This window comes from Diospyros lotus, chromosome 12 (assembly GCF_014633365.1).
Source record: "Diospyros lotus cultivar Yz01 chromosome 12, ASM1463336v1, whole genome shotgun sequence".
NCBI lineage: Eukaryota > Viridiplantae > Streptophyta > Magnoliopsida > Ericales > Ebenaceae > Diospyros > Diospyros lotus.
In genome coordinates this window covers 31,842,093-31,859,668 of record NC_068349.1, presented here as the reverse complement: position 1 = coordinate 31,859,668, position 17,576 = coordinate 31,842,093, and the positions used below count along the sequence as shown (strand labels likewise).

Genomic DNA, 17,576 nt, shown 5'->3' with positions numbered 1-17,576 from the left:
TAACTTGGAAACATGTGGAGTCAATTTTGTAGCTTTCGACCATATTGATAATCTAGGAAAACCAACAAACCATCCTATTGTCTAGCTCGAACACTAACTTTTACTGTGATTCAAGAGTTACCAAGAAACCATACTGTAAGTATACTGCCTTGTCTATTGCAGTTTCTATTTTCACAAATATGAACACACTTCAACTAGAACATAACAGGATTCAGGCAAATTATAAGGGAATATTAAGGAAATGAACACACTTTAACAAGGCAATGGGTACTGGTCTTAGAGTTGGGCGTCCAACATTTCTGTGTTCAAGCAAAATACCTTCATGTTCTGATTAATCATATATAGATCATGGGTTAAATTGCAATGGTTGCAACATATGAAGTACCTGAATTGAGCTCAACTCCAAAGTTTAGAAAGAATAGCAAATTATTGCCAAGAACCCTTGTAGAACTTAGAAAATGTATATTTTGTTCATCTCTCAAGTATGGTTACACACTACGAATCCTACGTGGGGGGAACTAATAAAATTTACTAAATAAAAAGCGCCCCCCCCCCCTCCCAAACCACCTCCCTTCCTGCCCCAAAAAGCATAAGAAACAAAAAAATAAAAATATCCACCAAACAAAAGGAATAAGAACAAAAAAGAAATTTAGTATATTCATAAGTAGAAAGATGAATATACATAAGCAGAAATTCTTTTTATTCATATTCAATAACATCTCTGAATTCTAGGAATGAGAAAATCCATCGAAATACACCATTACTCATAAAGCTAAAATCAAAGCCTATAGCTATCCTAATCACATCATCACCACATAAGAAAGCTATCAACAATATCAAAATCCATAACAACATCTCTCGGCGCAACATGTTCAGTATAACATCCGTCCGAGACAACAAGCAACACTAGTTACCAATTGAGAACTTCAAACCATCTGCATCAAGAGTGAGCCCTGTAAAAAAAAAAAAAAAAGAATAAAATTTTGGAATCTTTATGGAGTAAGCCTAGCTGTTTGTGCTTAACTAACACCATATTATACCAAAAATAGAGATATTGGATCTAAGATGAGATCTACTTTAAGTGATAAAAACAATCTCTAAAAAATAAAATCTATTTATATGTTCGCATGATTATAGAATTGAGGTACATTGGTAGAAGCCTTACAATCTCAAAAATCTGGTGGGTTGTCATCGGGCTGTCGATGGGGCAGGTACATTGGCATAAATGGTGGCATCGTGGCAAATGTAGGCATCATAGGCACTTTGTGAGCAACATTCCAAGTTTGATACTAAACAACCTGCAACGAAAGAGATTGGATGCAAATAGATGCATGCAAGCATGAGATATAACCTATAATATATAAAATATATATATAAAATCCAAGTTATATTAGTAACATAATCTTATCCTACTACTTACCATCATTTGTTTTGAGTAGGTTATTAGTGGAAGCGCATGATATTGTGCATCTTGTGAAAAAACTTGATTGAATGCTTGAGCATCTTGAACAATGTTTTGCCTCGGGCCCTTGCCTTTGCTTGATTTCGAGGATCCCATCTACACATCAAATGAAAGTAACAACCATTACAAGTAGGAATTTGAGCACATAATTAATTTGATGTAAGTAAAAAATATAAAAAAAACATACCCTCGCTTTCTTGGTACAATGAAAGTAACAACCATTATAAGTAGGAATTTGAGCACATAATTAATTTGATGTAAGTAAAAAATATAAAAAAACATACCCTTGCTTTCTTGGTACTTGTTTCTAATTGGCCCTTCTTGCGAAGCTTCCTAGGGGCTCCCTTTGTCTGGGAGCATCTCAAATCCATTATTTGCCTTCTAAAAGATGTTACTCACTCTCCATAATTCAGGATTTATTCTTGCACACTTTGTTCAACATATATATTACTACCACAGCTTGGCTTCGCATTGGATATGTTCAATTCATTCATTTGAGACTGGTTCCACTCCATGGTTGCTCAAGTTCGTTCTTTGTTGTTTGCTACCAAGTCGGCTACCTTAGCAAACTCACTGCACAGTTCATCGTATCTTAACTGGCTAGGCGTACTAATCCAACCATTGTAATTGATTTTAACCCTTATGTAGGATCTATTGACATCTCTCCACTATCGCCGTAAGATATATCTCTCAGGAATTAATTTGACACTATTTTGGATCAATATTGTCACAGCATGTCTACAAATTATTCCCTTAAACTCAAACATGTGACAGCTACAAACAATATCACATTTATCTTTCTAAAAAGTAATTGAATATTTTTTTTCCTTTACTCTATTGTCAAATATGATATCGTATTGTACCTTGTACCCAGTGGTCCCTCTTCGGTAGACACAATCGCATAATACATTTTCCCAGTGAACTCTTCTTGAAACTCCTTGAATTTTGCTATTGTGTAGACTTCCTGAAATTGTTTCTCCATGGGATACTTCGAGGCACATGGGACCATTTGAGAAAATTGTAACACCCCACTTTCTCGGGCGTGTTATAACTTGGGACAATTCTGAGATAATAATTTTTTTTCTTTCAAAACTAATGCTAAACCATATCATTCCTCATATCCATCCCAAAATTTCCATACATCTATCTTAAAAGAGAATCATTATATACATCAAATGCGGAAGCTAGAATCGAATCTAACATCTTAACATTAATCATAAATCAATTTTTACATCATCATTAACCATAAGGTTATACATCATCATTCCTCAAAACGTTTAAAATTCAAAATAGTAGAACTTAAATACATGGCTACATAACATACATTTAATTCATCATTCAATTTATAATGCACTTTGCTAAGTGTCATTTCATGCCTTATTTATTCTCGTTTCTGCTACAATCTCCATCTGGAACGTTTGAATATTTCAGGGACAAAACCCAAGTTAGATGATGAATCATTTAAATAAGGGTACATCATTTAAAGCACATGCATGAATGTAATGCACATAATATCATTACTCTTACGTTTGGGTCGACCGCACCCAACTATTGCCTACCATTTTTACAGTCTCCCTGCCAGACTGAGGTGTATGGGTGCACCCTTGGCAAAGCAACAACGCTAGTCTCTAATTCCAAACCCATGCAACGTATGACCGTGAATCTCATCATGCTCATATGTATATTTCATCATCAATATATGTAAATGCAATCTATATGACATGTTCACATTAAGACATGACAACATGATAAAATCATTTACATAAAATCAAGTTTTTTGGGATCGAACCACTTACCTTTAGCACGAAGTTCAGAATATCTCGAAAAAGCATCACCTTGATTTGTGTGTCCAATCTCGATTTTCGTGCCAAACCTAAAAAATTACAAAAAATATTTAACCTCAAGCACAACAATCCTATAAATCATATTAATTCACAAAATATCTCAATACTTCAATTTCTTTACATTTTCCTCCATTTTTCTTTCTAAAATTCCAAATAAATATCTTCTTAACTATTTTCTCAAATCTTTTTCCACAAGAATTCGTTATATTCTAAGAACTTCAAAAGAAAATTCCAAAACTTACCCTGAAGTTTCGTTTACAAGCAAAACGAGGCTGGTCGTTGCAGAAACTAAGGAACTGAAAAGGCCAAAACCAAAACTTTTTGCACAAACCCAGAGATCACATGTTTCTAGGATTTTTGGGATTTTTTTTGCACATTTTTCCAAGCTCGCACGCACTGGCGCGTGGTCTGCTCGTGATAACCAGCGCGTGTAGGCCACACGCCAATCATCTTCTCTAGCGCCGACACATCGGCGATGTTGGCTTCATCCACCACATTTCTCCCCTCCTTGATTCGATTCCAATGGCACAACTCTCGACCTGAAAGGAACACCAGAAGGCCCTCAACGGGCCGGTCGAAGTTTCAGCCCGACGGTCCGCCTCCTTCTCTGGCCAAGCCTCGAATACCCCTCAAATCGCCACCAAAATGTTTTAAATTCTCTAGAATTCATCCTTAGACCATGGAGAACGAAATCCCTATGGTTTGAACCCCGATTCATTCGCTAACACCCTCTATTTGAAGCTCCAAACTTGAAAAACCCTCAGCCCAAGCCCTCCTATTTATAGCCAAAATCGAGTTTACAAACGACAACTCTTGTTTCATCCCAGGTCACTAACTAACTCTTTTATCCCAAATGTGTCCAAAATCCACCAAAAGAGCCCTCAAACCCTTGATTATAGTGGCCAAATTTTTTGCCACTTTCGGCCGAAAGCTGACCAGTTCTGAAGCGATTTTGGCCATTTGTGGGCCAAGAAGTTTGTCTTGGCCTTGCTTGGAGGCCCCCCAACCACTTCCTTGGGTCTCCCATGGCCAATTTCAGGGATAGAATTACTGGTCAACCATGACAACTTCCTTCTTTTTTGGGTTTTTTTACACTTTAGCCCCTCCCTCAATTTTTAACTTTTGCACTTTGGTTTTTCTTACAAAGCCCTTGAGCTTTCCATCTTTCCCAATGAGACTCTCAAGCTCTAGGATCCTCATTCACACCCCGAAGCCTTGGAAATAAAATCGTTTTGACCTTTCTTGGACAATTTCAAGAAACTGCGCTTAAGTCTGTCTAACTTATTTTATTGAGAACCTTCTCGATTCCACCCAAAAACACTGAAGGGTTGTTTTACCTGATAAATAGAGGCTTTCTATGGGTTGCACCGCTTTTACAGAAGTCCCCTTTGACGATTCGGTTTATCAGCCCAAACTGAAGCTGTATTTTAGTTGTACTAAAAATCGTCTCAATTCTGATTTTTTTTAATATTATAAATCTATTTTGAAACGCTCATTGAGACTATATTATTTTCCTTAGACATTTACACTTCGGGACATTCCCTGCAGTCGATTTGGTATTTATAACTGTAAGAAATTATACTTAAGTCCTTAATCTTTTGATAATTTCACCTGTGGCCCAAGTTAAAATTACTCTTGAGCCCTTTAAAAAAAAATTTATATCACAAAAATGACCTAACATTGGCCTGAAACTCCTTTTCTACCTTGCACCTTATTGTCCTTTCATATTGTTCAACAAATTGTTTCAATGAGATTTTCGAGTGTACATATCCATCGAAGAATGCGTTCATACTGTCACTTCGTTGCGTTGTTGACATCCTGGCCCAAAAACTTATTTTCAAGAAACATGGGACCCATCGGCCTCTTTCTCTGTAAAGTTCATACAACCAATCATTGTCATACAGTTCATATTGCTTAATCATCGAATTCCAGGCGCTTGAATTCTCCAGGACTCTGTGATTCATATACTGCATCATGTACAACTGAAAGAATATATGCCTTGCAGTCATGGTTCCCAAATATTTCTTGCAACTTCTTTAATATATGCCACAAGCACCATTTATGCTTCATGTTAGGGAATACTATATCAATAGCATTTTACATGACCCTATCTTGATCAGTGATTATTCTATAGGGGCTTGATCCTCCATACACTTAAGCCATATCCTAAAGAGCCACACGAAAGTTTTGGTGTCTTCATTGGAAATTATACCACATCCAAGCAGTGTCGATTGCCCGTGGTGATTTACACCAACGAATGGAGCAAATGACATGTCATACCTATTTGTCAGGTGTGTGTTGTCAAATGTGACAACATCGTCGAATTCCTTGAATGCTTGTCTACACCTATTATCAGCCCAAAAGACATTCTTCAATCGACACTCTTCATCCAAATCCACACTAAAGTAAAAACCCAACAAAAGGCTTGCATCTTCTAAAAGTAAACTTGAATAGCAGTAGCATCTCATTCCCCAAGTCTTAACCTTCTCACCTAATCAATGTAATTCCTACAATCCTTTTCCACAAATTTCAGGTTCTCATATCCACCAGCTTCAACAATAATTGAGTTAAAAATTTTGTGTAATGGAATTCCAGCTATGTCATTCACTTCAAGCTGTCGCTTCACATGTTCGCTTAATTTCCAATTGCATCTATATAACCTAGACTTGGTTAGACTTGTTTTACGGTTATACTCAAGATGGACCATGCTTATTCACCATGCCCCTAAAACATCTGAACATGCTGTCATCCTAGCTTTACACCCTAACTGCGTTGTTGGTTGAGGGTTTAGGGAGGTGCTAGCTTTAATATTTCTTTTACCTTCTCGACAACATGTATATCCCACATATCTTACTAGACCATCATCTCCATTCTTCAAACTCCTTTTTTAACAGGAAAACCCACATGATAAGCATATCTTTTATAAAATTCAAAAACTTCCTTCTCGTCATTGAACTTCATTCCAACCTTAGGGATAAACTCGCTATCTTCTTCTGGAAGTTCGTTGTTTAATGTAGGACACTCATTATCTTTGATAATTTGCTCATTATCAACAAAAGTTCTCTATTTTCTTCAAATGATTCCGCAAGTACAGTATGATTTTCTAAATCAAAACAAGGTACAATAATATGATAATATAATTTAGATTTATAATTTGCATTATCCACATACATTCCTTTAGTAAGCTTGTTTTATATGGTTTTAGTTTGAGGAATTTGTGCCAAATTTGGGAAAAAAACAAACATACCTATGTCACTCATTGTTGATTTCTTTCGTCTTCTAAAATATAATTGCTTGTTAGCAATAAAATCTGAAAAATAATAGCAACTGAACACAAAATTTGGCCATTAACATCACTCATGCATCAAGCCTATAATTGAACCATAGACCCATCATGTACTGATGTACTGCTCTAATTATTTCCACAAATTTCTACTATGACAAACAAAAACCACATCACCAAAAACAAAGATGGACAAGGCCCAAATTCAAGAACTCGTCAAGAAAAGCTCGTGTGTCGTAAGATTAACCCAGTTTTTAAAACATGGATTCCAATTTCTAAAAGCCTTAAGAACAAAATTGCAACTGGATGCATGAACATAACATTCACAAGAAAGAGAACCAAAATGCTATATCTCTAGAAAATAACAAGGAAATAAACGCCCAAACTTCTTGTCATCACAGTAAACTAGGAGGTGATTCTTTTAAAACAGAGAACCAAATGTACTTGGAAATGGGTATAGTTCACTTCTCCATTCAACATAAGCTACAATCAGGCACGCATGAGAGATAACAAGTACATTGTTTTATATATCATTGTTCATTCTCCATAATATTAATTTTATTTTTATTTTTTAATATCTATTATTATTATTATTAGTTGTGAATCTTCTTTAGAATATTTTTTTTAAAAATTTGATCAACTAAATATAAACCATTGGCTATGAATCTTTAGAATTATTAAAAAAAAAATGTGTAACATAAACCATAAATCTTCAAGTTCTTGTAATTTCCAATAGCCTTAGAAATACACAAAGCAACCTATCAAAAAAATGAAAAGAAAACTAATTGTATGTAGAATAAATAATGCAACATGAGATCTAAAAAAAAAATTAAAACTAATGTTATAGTTGAGAGACCATAGTAAAAGAAAGAAATAATCCAGTAACTACAAACCAACAAAGATTTGGACGATGTAACTAACAAAGATTCACATTTAACAGGCAATGAATAAATCTAAACAAATATAGAGTGAATACGTATTTAGACGATGTAAAGCCATGTACCAATGGAGAGATCAGGAACCGTAGTCAGATGGGGACCTCCTGCTGCTATGAGAGATCGGCGAAGTGGGAATCTGAGTCTTCGCATTGCAGGTGATATAGAGAGGTTATTGAAAGTAAGTTTTTGAGAGGTAAGGAGATAGGTGACTAGAAGTGGGTTTTCAATTTCGGAGGTGGGAAAGTGATATAAAGAGTGAGAGTGAGAGTGAGAGTGAAGGGGAAAGTTAGCGTCTCGGTGAAAGAGAGAGTGAGGTGAGAGTGAAACAGATCAGGGGTAAAATTATCTTCTTCATTTGTCAACTCACTCTCTCCAAACCATATTGGTAGTATTGTCTAGTGGAAGGTAAGAAACACTTATACCTTTTTTGATTTGGTAAGTATCTCAGAAAAATACACTTGAGAGCCCGAGGGTCTAACTTTCCACAATTATAAGGATGAATGTGGGGAAAAAAAATTAAACAATTGAAAATTTTAAGTGGAATGGTTGACACAAATGGAGAATGTGGGTAAACAGTCAGGAGTGCTTGGAGTGGAGTGAATTTAAGGACTCAAGAAGGCATCTAATTAATCAGGTAGGTGTTGTGAGAATGGCATCCCCCAAAAATGATTTGAAACATTGGTAGAAAGCACGAGAGATCGGGCAACTTCATGGAGGCGTATATTTTTTTTCTCTAATAATACCATTTGATTGGGGGGTGTCAACACAAGAACTTCGATGGATAATTCATTGGTTCAAAAAATAAGCACTCACGACAGAGTTGAAGTATTCTTTTGTATTGTTTGTCCTTAGAAATTGAATTTTCATATAAAATTGAGTTTGAATCATGATGTTGAAATTTTTGAAAACTTGATCAATATTAGATTTTTCTTTTATAAGTAATACTCATGTTAATCTAATCTGGTCATCAATGAATAATACAAACCATCGATATCTCAAAATATGTTTTGTGTGAGAAGGACACCACACAACATTGTGAATCATAGCAAATGGACGACAAGGTTTGTATAATTGATTTGGAAACAAACTGTGAGTATGCTTTGAAAGTTGACACACCTCAAATTGAAACAAATTGAGATTTTTATTCTTGACTAACGAAGGGAACAATTTTTCAAGGTATGCAAAATTTGGATGCCCTAAGCGAAAATGCAACAACATGGCTTGATTATTTGAATTGGGAATAGAAGCATTGAAGGAAGAACTCTGAAAATCTAGATTACGAACTTGTAGAGCTTATCCACTAGGAGAGTTATTGCTTGTTAGCATGTACAACCCCGAACACTGCCTACCACCACCAATCATCCTCCATCACGCAATTTTTGAAAAATTTAGTGACACAATTATAATACTAAGTAAATTTATTAATGGATAATAGATTACAATCTAAATTGGGAACAAACAACATCGAGTGGAGGGTGAAATTCTCGATTAACTTCACCATTACTATTCTGACCATTGGGATTGCATTCCATTAACAATTCTAACAATCCACTTCTCCTGACAAAGACTGATTTTAGTGAAAAGTCTTAAGTTTCTAGTTATATGGTCTAAAGCTCTAGAATCGATAGTCCACACATTTGAATGACTTCTTTTAACATTTAGAACATGAGTGATATCAGCTTTATGAGCCATAATTCCTATTGCAATGATCAAGGAGGAATGACTGCTTTGTGGTTGGCTAAATATTTTTTAAAGTGACTCAATTTGTTCTTTGCTAAAAAGAGATATCTCAGTTCTTTCATCCAAATTCATCGTGTTTCCCCTTCTTTCTCTTAGATTTGTTGTCTTCATGTCCTTCGATTTGCCATGTAAATCCCAACAGTTATACATCCTTCATGTGGCTAAGTTTATGACAGTGCTCACATTTTGGTTGATCCTTCTTCTATTTGTCATAGTGTGATTAAAGTTGACGAGTAGCAAGAGTAGTAACTTCGGAGAGGATGGATTTTGGATTCCAACATGACTTTCTTTCTACTCTATTCCCATCTCACCTCAGCAAATTATACTTCTCGAAGGCTTGGGGTTGGTCTTATAGACAAGATCCTTCCACGAACATCATCCAAGTTCTTATGTAGACCAATAAAAAACTTGTATGGACGTTTCTGTTCAACAATCTTCTTATAGTACAGTTTATCTTTTGGGAACTTCCATTTGTGCTCTTCGAACTTATCCAATTGCTGCTAGTGCTGGTTGAGAATGTTGAAGTATTAAATGACAATGAGGTCTTTTTACTGTTGATCATGAAGAACACACTCAATTTCAAACAACTCGAATGTGCTCCATATGCGAGTATGCCTCCTTTGCAGTTTCCCAAATCTCTATAGCTATTTTGTAAAGGAGAAAATTTTCTTTAATCTCATTCGTCATGAAATTGAGGAGCCATGACATAACCAGCTTGTTTTTTGTCTTCCACAACCAATACTTCAAATATTCCTCCTTAATTTGGCTACACAGCCTCACCGATGAGATAATCATCTATTTCTTTCCTGAAAATAAAGATCAGGGCCTACTAGGACCATTATAGGTAGTTTTAGCCATTCAATTTATAGCTATTGGTGGTGAACGATGTGACTTGGGATGATTTCCAATGACGAGCAACCCTTCTCCGAGGCCATACTACTACCGGATGATTGGTTTTCAAAGGTGACTTAGAGACTAGTTATAGCGGATGAGGCTACAACGATGTCAAATTGGGGCAAGAATGAACAGGAACAATGATGGTGGATGATGTCGAAGATGAGCAATGGATTAGGGAACAACCCTTGACTGACCAATTTCTTTATCTTGGTTGGAGACAAAAGGGATGCTGACTATTAAGGTTGAAAAAGACAAATGAACAAGAAGCCTTAAACCCATTCTGATACCATTAGAAAAAAAAAAAAAAAAAAAGATGACCTCTTTTCTCTACTTTAGCTATACATTGAAGATAAATATATATACAAGAAAGGAATATGATCTAATCCCTAAATGATTTGAATCTCCTACGTACAACTCATCAATCAACCAAAAAGGAAACAATGAAAACAAAGAAGATTGCCCAACTGTGCGTTCCCTAACTAAGCATTGCCTAAATAAAGAAGATTTATGGCATTAATGCTGAAATATTTGTAAATGTACACAAATTAACTAGTGACCATTGGAATTTGGAAAGATAAATTAATTAATTAATTAATACATGTGCATGGCATGCATGCAGTTGCAATGTTCACTACAGTACTGCAGTGGGTTTATTGCTCCATAAAATTAAAATATCAAATTGCAACTACGTATGAATGAATAGCAACCTCTTAACTCAATGCATAGAAAGCAATTGGTTTCTTAATTGTTCTGATAGAAAACTGCAAATATCCTCATCACCCGTGCGTCTTCCTCTTCCATACATTCCCTTAAATCCCCATAGGGCCGGGTTTCAGTGCCAATCTAGCTATAGTATATGCAGACTCTCTCTTAATTAATCTCTCTCTTTGTGCCAGCTGCTGCCTTTGGGGATTATCTACCCACTTTCCTCCTGAAACCTAGCTTAATTCATTAGCTTATTAGCTACATCATGAGCAAATCTGATGATGATACCTGATGATTATCAGTCGACTGTGGGTGAGTAGATGACGATGAAGAAGAAGTTTTTCCCCCATTGTTAATAGTATCGTTCATAATGTGTTCCTCCTCCTGTTCACGCCACTTATGAAGCTCCTCCTCCACTGCTACCTTTGCTGCCTCTGCCATCTCTGCTCTTTTCACAGCATCCTCCGTCGCGGCTTTTATCTCCTCCATTTCTTTCAAACTTGCTTCCAACTTCTCTACTGTCTCTCTCTCCCTTGCATTACTTTCTTCTACCTCTGCCATCGCTGCTCCCACTTTCGCTTCTGCCATCTTCTCCATTTCCTCCACTTTCCTGCTCAACGATTCGAAGTCCTCCACTGACAGTTTGATCTTGTCACCTGGAATATTATTTGTTGCAGCAGCAGATTCATCGTCGTCGGCAGTAATATTATTATTATTATTATTATTAGATGATGATGATGATGAAGACATGGAATGAATCTGATCACTGGCAAGCTTCGCTGCTTCTTGTGCTTTCTCAGCCTCTTTTAGGGCGACTACCAACTTCTCCTCTGTTTCCTTGGCCTCATTTCGTGCACTTTCCACTTCTTGCATCAAGTCTTCACTACTTTTCTTCAGCTTTTCCATTTCATGCCTTGCATTTTCAGTTTCTGTTGATAGCTGTTGAATTCTCGACCGCATCTGATCAGAAGCATCCACTTGTTTGCTTTCTCCCACAAGAGCTTCCTCAAGCTCAACCTTGCTCCTTTCGATTTCATCTCTCAGTCTTTTAGCTGCTGTTTCGGATTCAGCCTCCTTCTCCTTCATTTCAGAGAGTTCCCTCTTCACCTCATCCAGCTCCAGCTTCAGGGAATCAACAATCCTCTGCACCGAGCTCCCTTCTTGTAAAACTGCTTGGTGTGCATTTTTAGCATCCTCAAGCTCACAAGTGGCAGCTTGCAGGGAATGTAGATCTGACTCACGAACATTTTTCAACTGTTCTTGTAAAACTGCAATTGCCTCGGTTGTTTCTTCGAGCTTCTCCTCGAGATTTCCATGGAGTCTGAGCTCGGATTCTTCTTCCTTCAATGATTGTATTTTCTTCTCCACTTCTTCAGTCGCTTTTATATGGGATTGCAGATGAGTTTCCCGATCTGCCTTAACCTTTTCTTGCTCTTCTTGGGTTTGCACAGTGGCAAGCTTGACCTGGCTGAGTGTTTCTCGCATTGTTGCTATTTCCTTGGAAAGATCATTCACCCGCTCCCTGTTAACTTTGGTTGTATGTTGAGCATCTGCAGACTCTTGGAAGGCAGATAATTTTAGTTCCAACGCGGCATCGAAGTCCTGTCGGACGTTGGTGAGTTCTTGTTTTGCGGCAATAAGTTCACCGGCAGAGGCCTTATATTGCTCTCTTTCACTGTCAACATCTTGTTTCCACGAACCACCATCTAGTTGGGCTCTGCTGAGTTTGGCATCTTCTTCCAGTTGTTTGGCCCGACTCTTAGCAGATTCTGTTGCCGCAATTGCTTCTTGCTTGGATTCGCTCGCGGTTTCAAGTTTGCATGTTAGTTCCTGCAGTGTTCTGTTGGCCTTCTCGATTTCTCTTTGCGCTTGGGCTTTGGTGGTTTCTGTACTTTTGAGCTGTTCTTTGTACTTGTCGAGTTCTTTAAGGGCCAAGTGAAGTTGCGATTCTTTCTCTAAGACTCTCTGTTGCAAAACAAATGACGATAACTTGAAAAAGAAAATAATGGCTAGAGGTAAACTCTGCATGCCCATGCATGCACAGAGAGAGAGAGAGAGAGAGAGAGAGAGAGAACAAACCTCTTCTATAGTTTTAGACTTCTTTAGAACAGGTCTCTCCTTAGGGGAGGTTCCTTCAGCAAACAAGCTGACGGCAGCCTTGACGGATTGAAACGGGGCTCTGGTATCAATTTCCCCCACTTGATCAGGCTTAGGCGAGTTCATGCCTATTGGGGTTGCTACGGTTCTTGGAGAAACAGGGGCTCCAGGAGAATCAGCAATTTTGGGTGAGGCTGCAGCATTCTGTCGTGTTCTTATGCTGAAACCAAACATAATTTAATTTTTCTCCACAAATACACCTGCGCCCAATTAACACCATCCAACCATGAATCAGGAGAGCTTTTGCATATGCCCATACAAATACAATCTATAGCCAATCCATCATGAGATGCGAATCATTCACAATGAAGAACAAGCAAATGTATGAAAATGGTAATAAAAATTACAGAAAAAGAAATTAAGGAACACCCCAGTCTGGTGTGAGGATTTGATTATTCGTTGGATATTGTCTCTTTAACAGGTCCGCTGTCGAAGCCATCTTTGTATGGTTCATACATGGTTAACATTTTAGAATATCATGCTCTACAAATTAAAGGGGTGAGCATTGCATGGAAATATTTTGCATTATTTTCACGTTAATCCCAGGAAAAGATTGCTTTGGCAACCGACTGTGAATAAGAAAACAGAACAACACACACACACACACACACACACACACATATATATATATTGATTAACACGTGCATGCATGTAAGGAGACTGGAAATTAGTAAAAGGGCATGCATATATATAACAATTGAATTAAACGATGATGATGATGATACCTCAAACTAGAGGGATAGGGTAGGGTAGGGTAGGGTTGGGAGTTTTGAGTTTGCTTGCTGGCAGATGGCTGTGTATAGCAGCAACGATTCAATCAAACAGCCATGGAAGGTCGTCTGTTCTGGTATGCACCCAGAGAAAGAGGAGGGAAGAAGGAGATGAAGAAGGGATGTTGTTTGATGGATGGGTTGGGGCTAAATTCCAGAGAGAGGGAGAGCGTGGGAAGGTGCACGCATTACGCCTTTTGTCTACCCTTTTTTTAGTTACTATTATTAGATACATGGATGGATAGATCGAGATAATTGACTAAAGACTCCGGCGACATTTTCGGAGAGACAACATAATAATAATAATAATAATAATATAACACAACAATGCTCTTCTCTGTCTTCTAAAATTAGTTAACACACTTCAATTTCCAAAGACTTGGATTTGCTCTTGTTGATCAACAAAAGTTTTTTTTAATTTTTTAATTTATTTACATCTTTAATGTTCTTCTTCTCTCTTAAAAAAAAATAATACTAAAAGTCATAATTGATAATGATATTATAAATTATGCAGCACCTTCTTATTTGAAGAGATAAAAAAAAATATGAAAATGTGACACATAATTGATGATGACCGATACAATGAAAAACAAATAAAAATATAAATTGACTAAAATAATAGAAAGAAAAACAAATAATTCAATTCAAATTAGCAAAGGTGAACAAACAACTATTATGTTGAAGTTTCTTAGTAACTCTACAAAAAATAGAAATTACAACTCACATGAATAGATATGTTCAAATGAAATAAAGTAAAAAAAAAATGAAGTATACTAAAATAATTGGTTATTCAAAGAGTTTATAAATAGACAGTGATTCCCAAAAATATCTAGCTAGTAGAATCCGATGCGAAATAAAAGAGTCTGGATTACTTATATACATATTATTGATATATAGTATGCATCATCAAATAGGCAAGTGTCCGAAATTTATATGAGATATTAAGATTTTTTTTAAATCAAAATTGAATTACATTAAAGATTTATATATGATCAACTATTTTCTCTGTGCTTATTTGATAAAAGAACTCACAAAACACATTTATCAAAAAAATGTTTTCTTGTATGGTACATATAGATGATATTGTTGTGATGGATGAGACAAAAAAACAATTAAATAAAAAGATGTGAATAATAAATTAAAATTATGAAAAAAAAAAACTTATAATCCAAAAGTTTTAAGTTGAGCAAGTTGAAAACAAAATATAAGAATATAAATTTAATAAAAATACAAGTGCAGGTCATGTTGTTGTGAGACCCTTGAGATCAAATTACTTTAATAAAACATATCAATTTTTATTGTTTTGGATCAATTGCTCAAAAAAAAAAAAAAAAGATAACATTATAGTATAGTTAAATTAAAAAAGTCCATCAAACATTTTATGTGATAATAAATTCTTTTAAAATTAAAAGGGATCTCTATCACAGGATTCAAAATATTGGACAGTTAAGTGATAATATGTGTTAAATATAAACGAAACTAAAATGAAAATGTTTTGATAGATGTGTAACCATAAAAAAGAAAAACCAAAATAAAATAGGAAATTATATGTAATAAAGTTAGACTAGAACCCATTGAAGATAACATATAAAACAAATAGATGAAATGGAGGAAGCTTCCATCAAAAGGAGATGAATACATAAAAGAAAAAAAAAAAACCTTGGGTCAAAAATGCCTGTACGTGACATGAGACATAGAATTCATAGAATTGATCAAATTTAGTGATATTAAGGGCTATAATTATTGTCATAAGTTTGACTTTCATTCTTCTAAGTGTGTGTTCATTGGATATAATTATATATATATTGAATATAAATGTCTTTATCCTTTAAGGAGAATTTATATTTTCAGACATGTTCTTTTTAATGTATTTGATTTTCCTTATTCAACTCTATTTTCTCGTTCTTCTATTTCAATTTCATGTTCTTTTTTTGTTTTTAATTTTGCAGCACAGTCTTGTAATTTCTTTTCCTTCTCATCAAGATGTTGCCTCTGCTTCTCAGCTACAAAGTACATTTCCTTCTTCTTTTCAACATACCAATCTCAACCTATTCTTTCTCCTAAACCAACTCTTTATATTCATCTTAAGGTTACTTGTTTTTAAAAGTAAGAACCTCTTATCTACCTTTGTCCCTCAACCTTCACCTTTGTCACTAATTGCCCTAGTGAATGAACTAGAACCCTATTCAGTTAAACTATTTTAGTAGACCTTAGGTGATTGAAGGCTATGCATGAAGAGTTTGCAGCCTTATAGCATAATGGTACGTGAGAGCTTATTTCCCGAATTTCTGACATAAATCTCGTTAGTTGTAAGTATATTTTTTAGATAAAATATAATCTTGATGGGTCTAATTAATCTAAGTATAAGGCTTGATTGGTAGAAAGGAATTCCATCAAACTCCTAGTAATTCAGTTATTTTGGTCCAAAATTTTGCACACCCTTACACATGCCTCGTGTCTATTAATAAGGCCATCACGATGGGCTTGGAACACACGGAGGAGGATAGTTAGTTCAAGGCAATGAATGGAGAATATAAGCCAATAACAGGCACGGTCCAAGGGGTAAAGATGCAAATGGGAAAGTGGGTAGGCAACCAAGACTTTATAGCGGTTCCAATGAACAACTTTGACATTATTTTAGGTATGGAATTATTTATCACTACTAAAGTTGTTCTTATATGCCACACTTGCAATGCATGCATGACCAACCCAGAAGATGGGAGTTTGTGTATGGTGCCTAAATTCATTAGGCCTAGCAACGTTAACGAAAAGTCTATCTACTATGCAGTTAATCCATCAAAGGCTTGCGAGGGTGCTAAAGAGGGGTTAACACCTATTCTACCCATTGAATAAGTGCTTAATGGGTGTAACTACCTTATGAAGTAGGTCAAGGCTTGATTGGATGACATGATTGTTATAAGGGCTAAGTTAAGAGAACAACATACTTACAAGCCAAGGGTTGGTTGATTTTAGTGCAATGGTGCACAATTGACACAGGATTGCCCCGCACTTGCCAAATCCAATAACTTAGATGAGGATGAGGAGTTGAAAGACGAGGAGGAGGATCCTTCTAGGGGATAAGGACAAACTGCCCATGTTCTAGGCAAGGAAAGTTAAAAATAAAGGAAACACGTACTAAGATTTAGATTGGAGTTAGCATGGAGGCTAAGCATACCTTCCTTTAATTGAAGGAGCATCAGAGGTCGACTTTTTTGGAGTGGCAAAAGTCTTTCTACCCAGGAGATAGCTAGAAGATTGGCTAGGATCAAGCTGTAGCATTGATGAGGGTGTTAACAGATTTGGTGGGGGAGAATGTTACTCGCTGAGTTTTGAAAGGTTGATTTCCTTATAAATCTCACCTGAAAGGTTGCAAGGACAAAGGATAAGAGACTTTTTCCATTCAAGACAAGTCATGGGGTGGGATGCATGAGGAAGAGGCTAAGAAGGATGGTGTTGGTGCACTTAGCCACGTGGGATAATGATGCCACACCTGAACACGTAGTTGGGGTGGATGATGCATTAAAGATGAAAGCTTATAGAATTTAGGTGGATGACTACTTATACCTCCACGCTTCTCATTTTGTACTTAACTCCTTTCTTAGTAAAAATAGAGCTTCTCTTTCTATAAGTGTTTCTCCATCTAGAAGGTAGCTAGTTGTGGGAAGAAGGCTTGGGGAAGGTTGACTTAACACCATGAAGACTAGGGTTAGTTGCCAAGTGTCGCACACCAAAGGCCCAAACAATTGGGGGTGTGATACTTAGCTTAAGGTGTTATAGAGA

The 17,576-nt window shown here is 36.2% G+C and overlaps 1 protein-coding gene across 1 annotated transcript; it reads right to left on the bottom strand.

Moving 5' to 3' along the window:
- Nucleotides 1-10,994: 10,994 nt before the first annotated feature.
- Nucleotides 10,995-13,222, bottom strand: LOC127787271 (WEB family protein At1g12150-like). The gene is made up of 2 exons (XM_052315235.1): nucleotides 12,949-13,222; nucleotides 10,995-12,834 (listed from the first exon to the last, which is right to left on the bottom strand). Exons 1-2 carry the CDS (start codon nucleotides 13,198-13,200, stop codon nucleotides 11,128-11,130), a joined length of 1,959 nt encoding a protein of 652 aa, XP_052171195.1. The 5' UTR covers nucleotides 13,201-13,222; the 3' UTR covers nucleotides 10,995-11,127.
- Nucleotides 13,223-17,576: the final 4,354 nt, after the last annotated feature.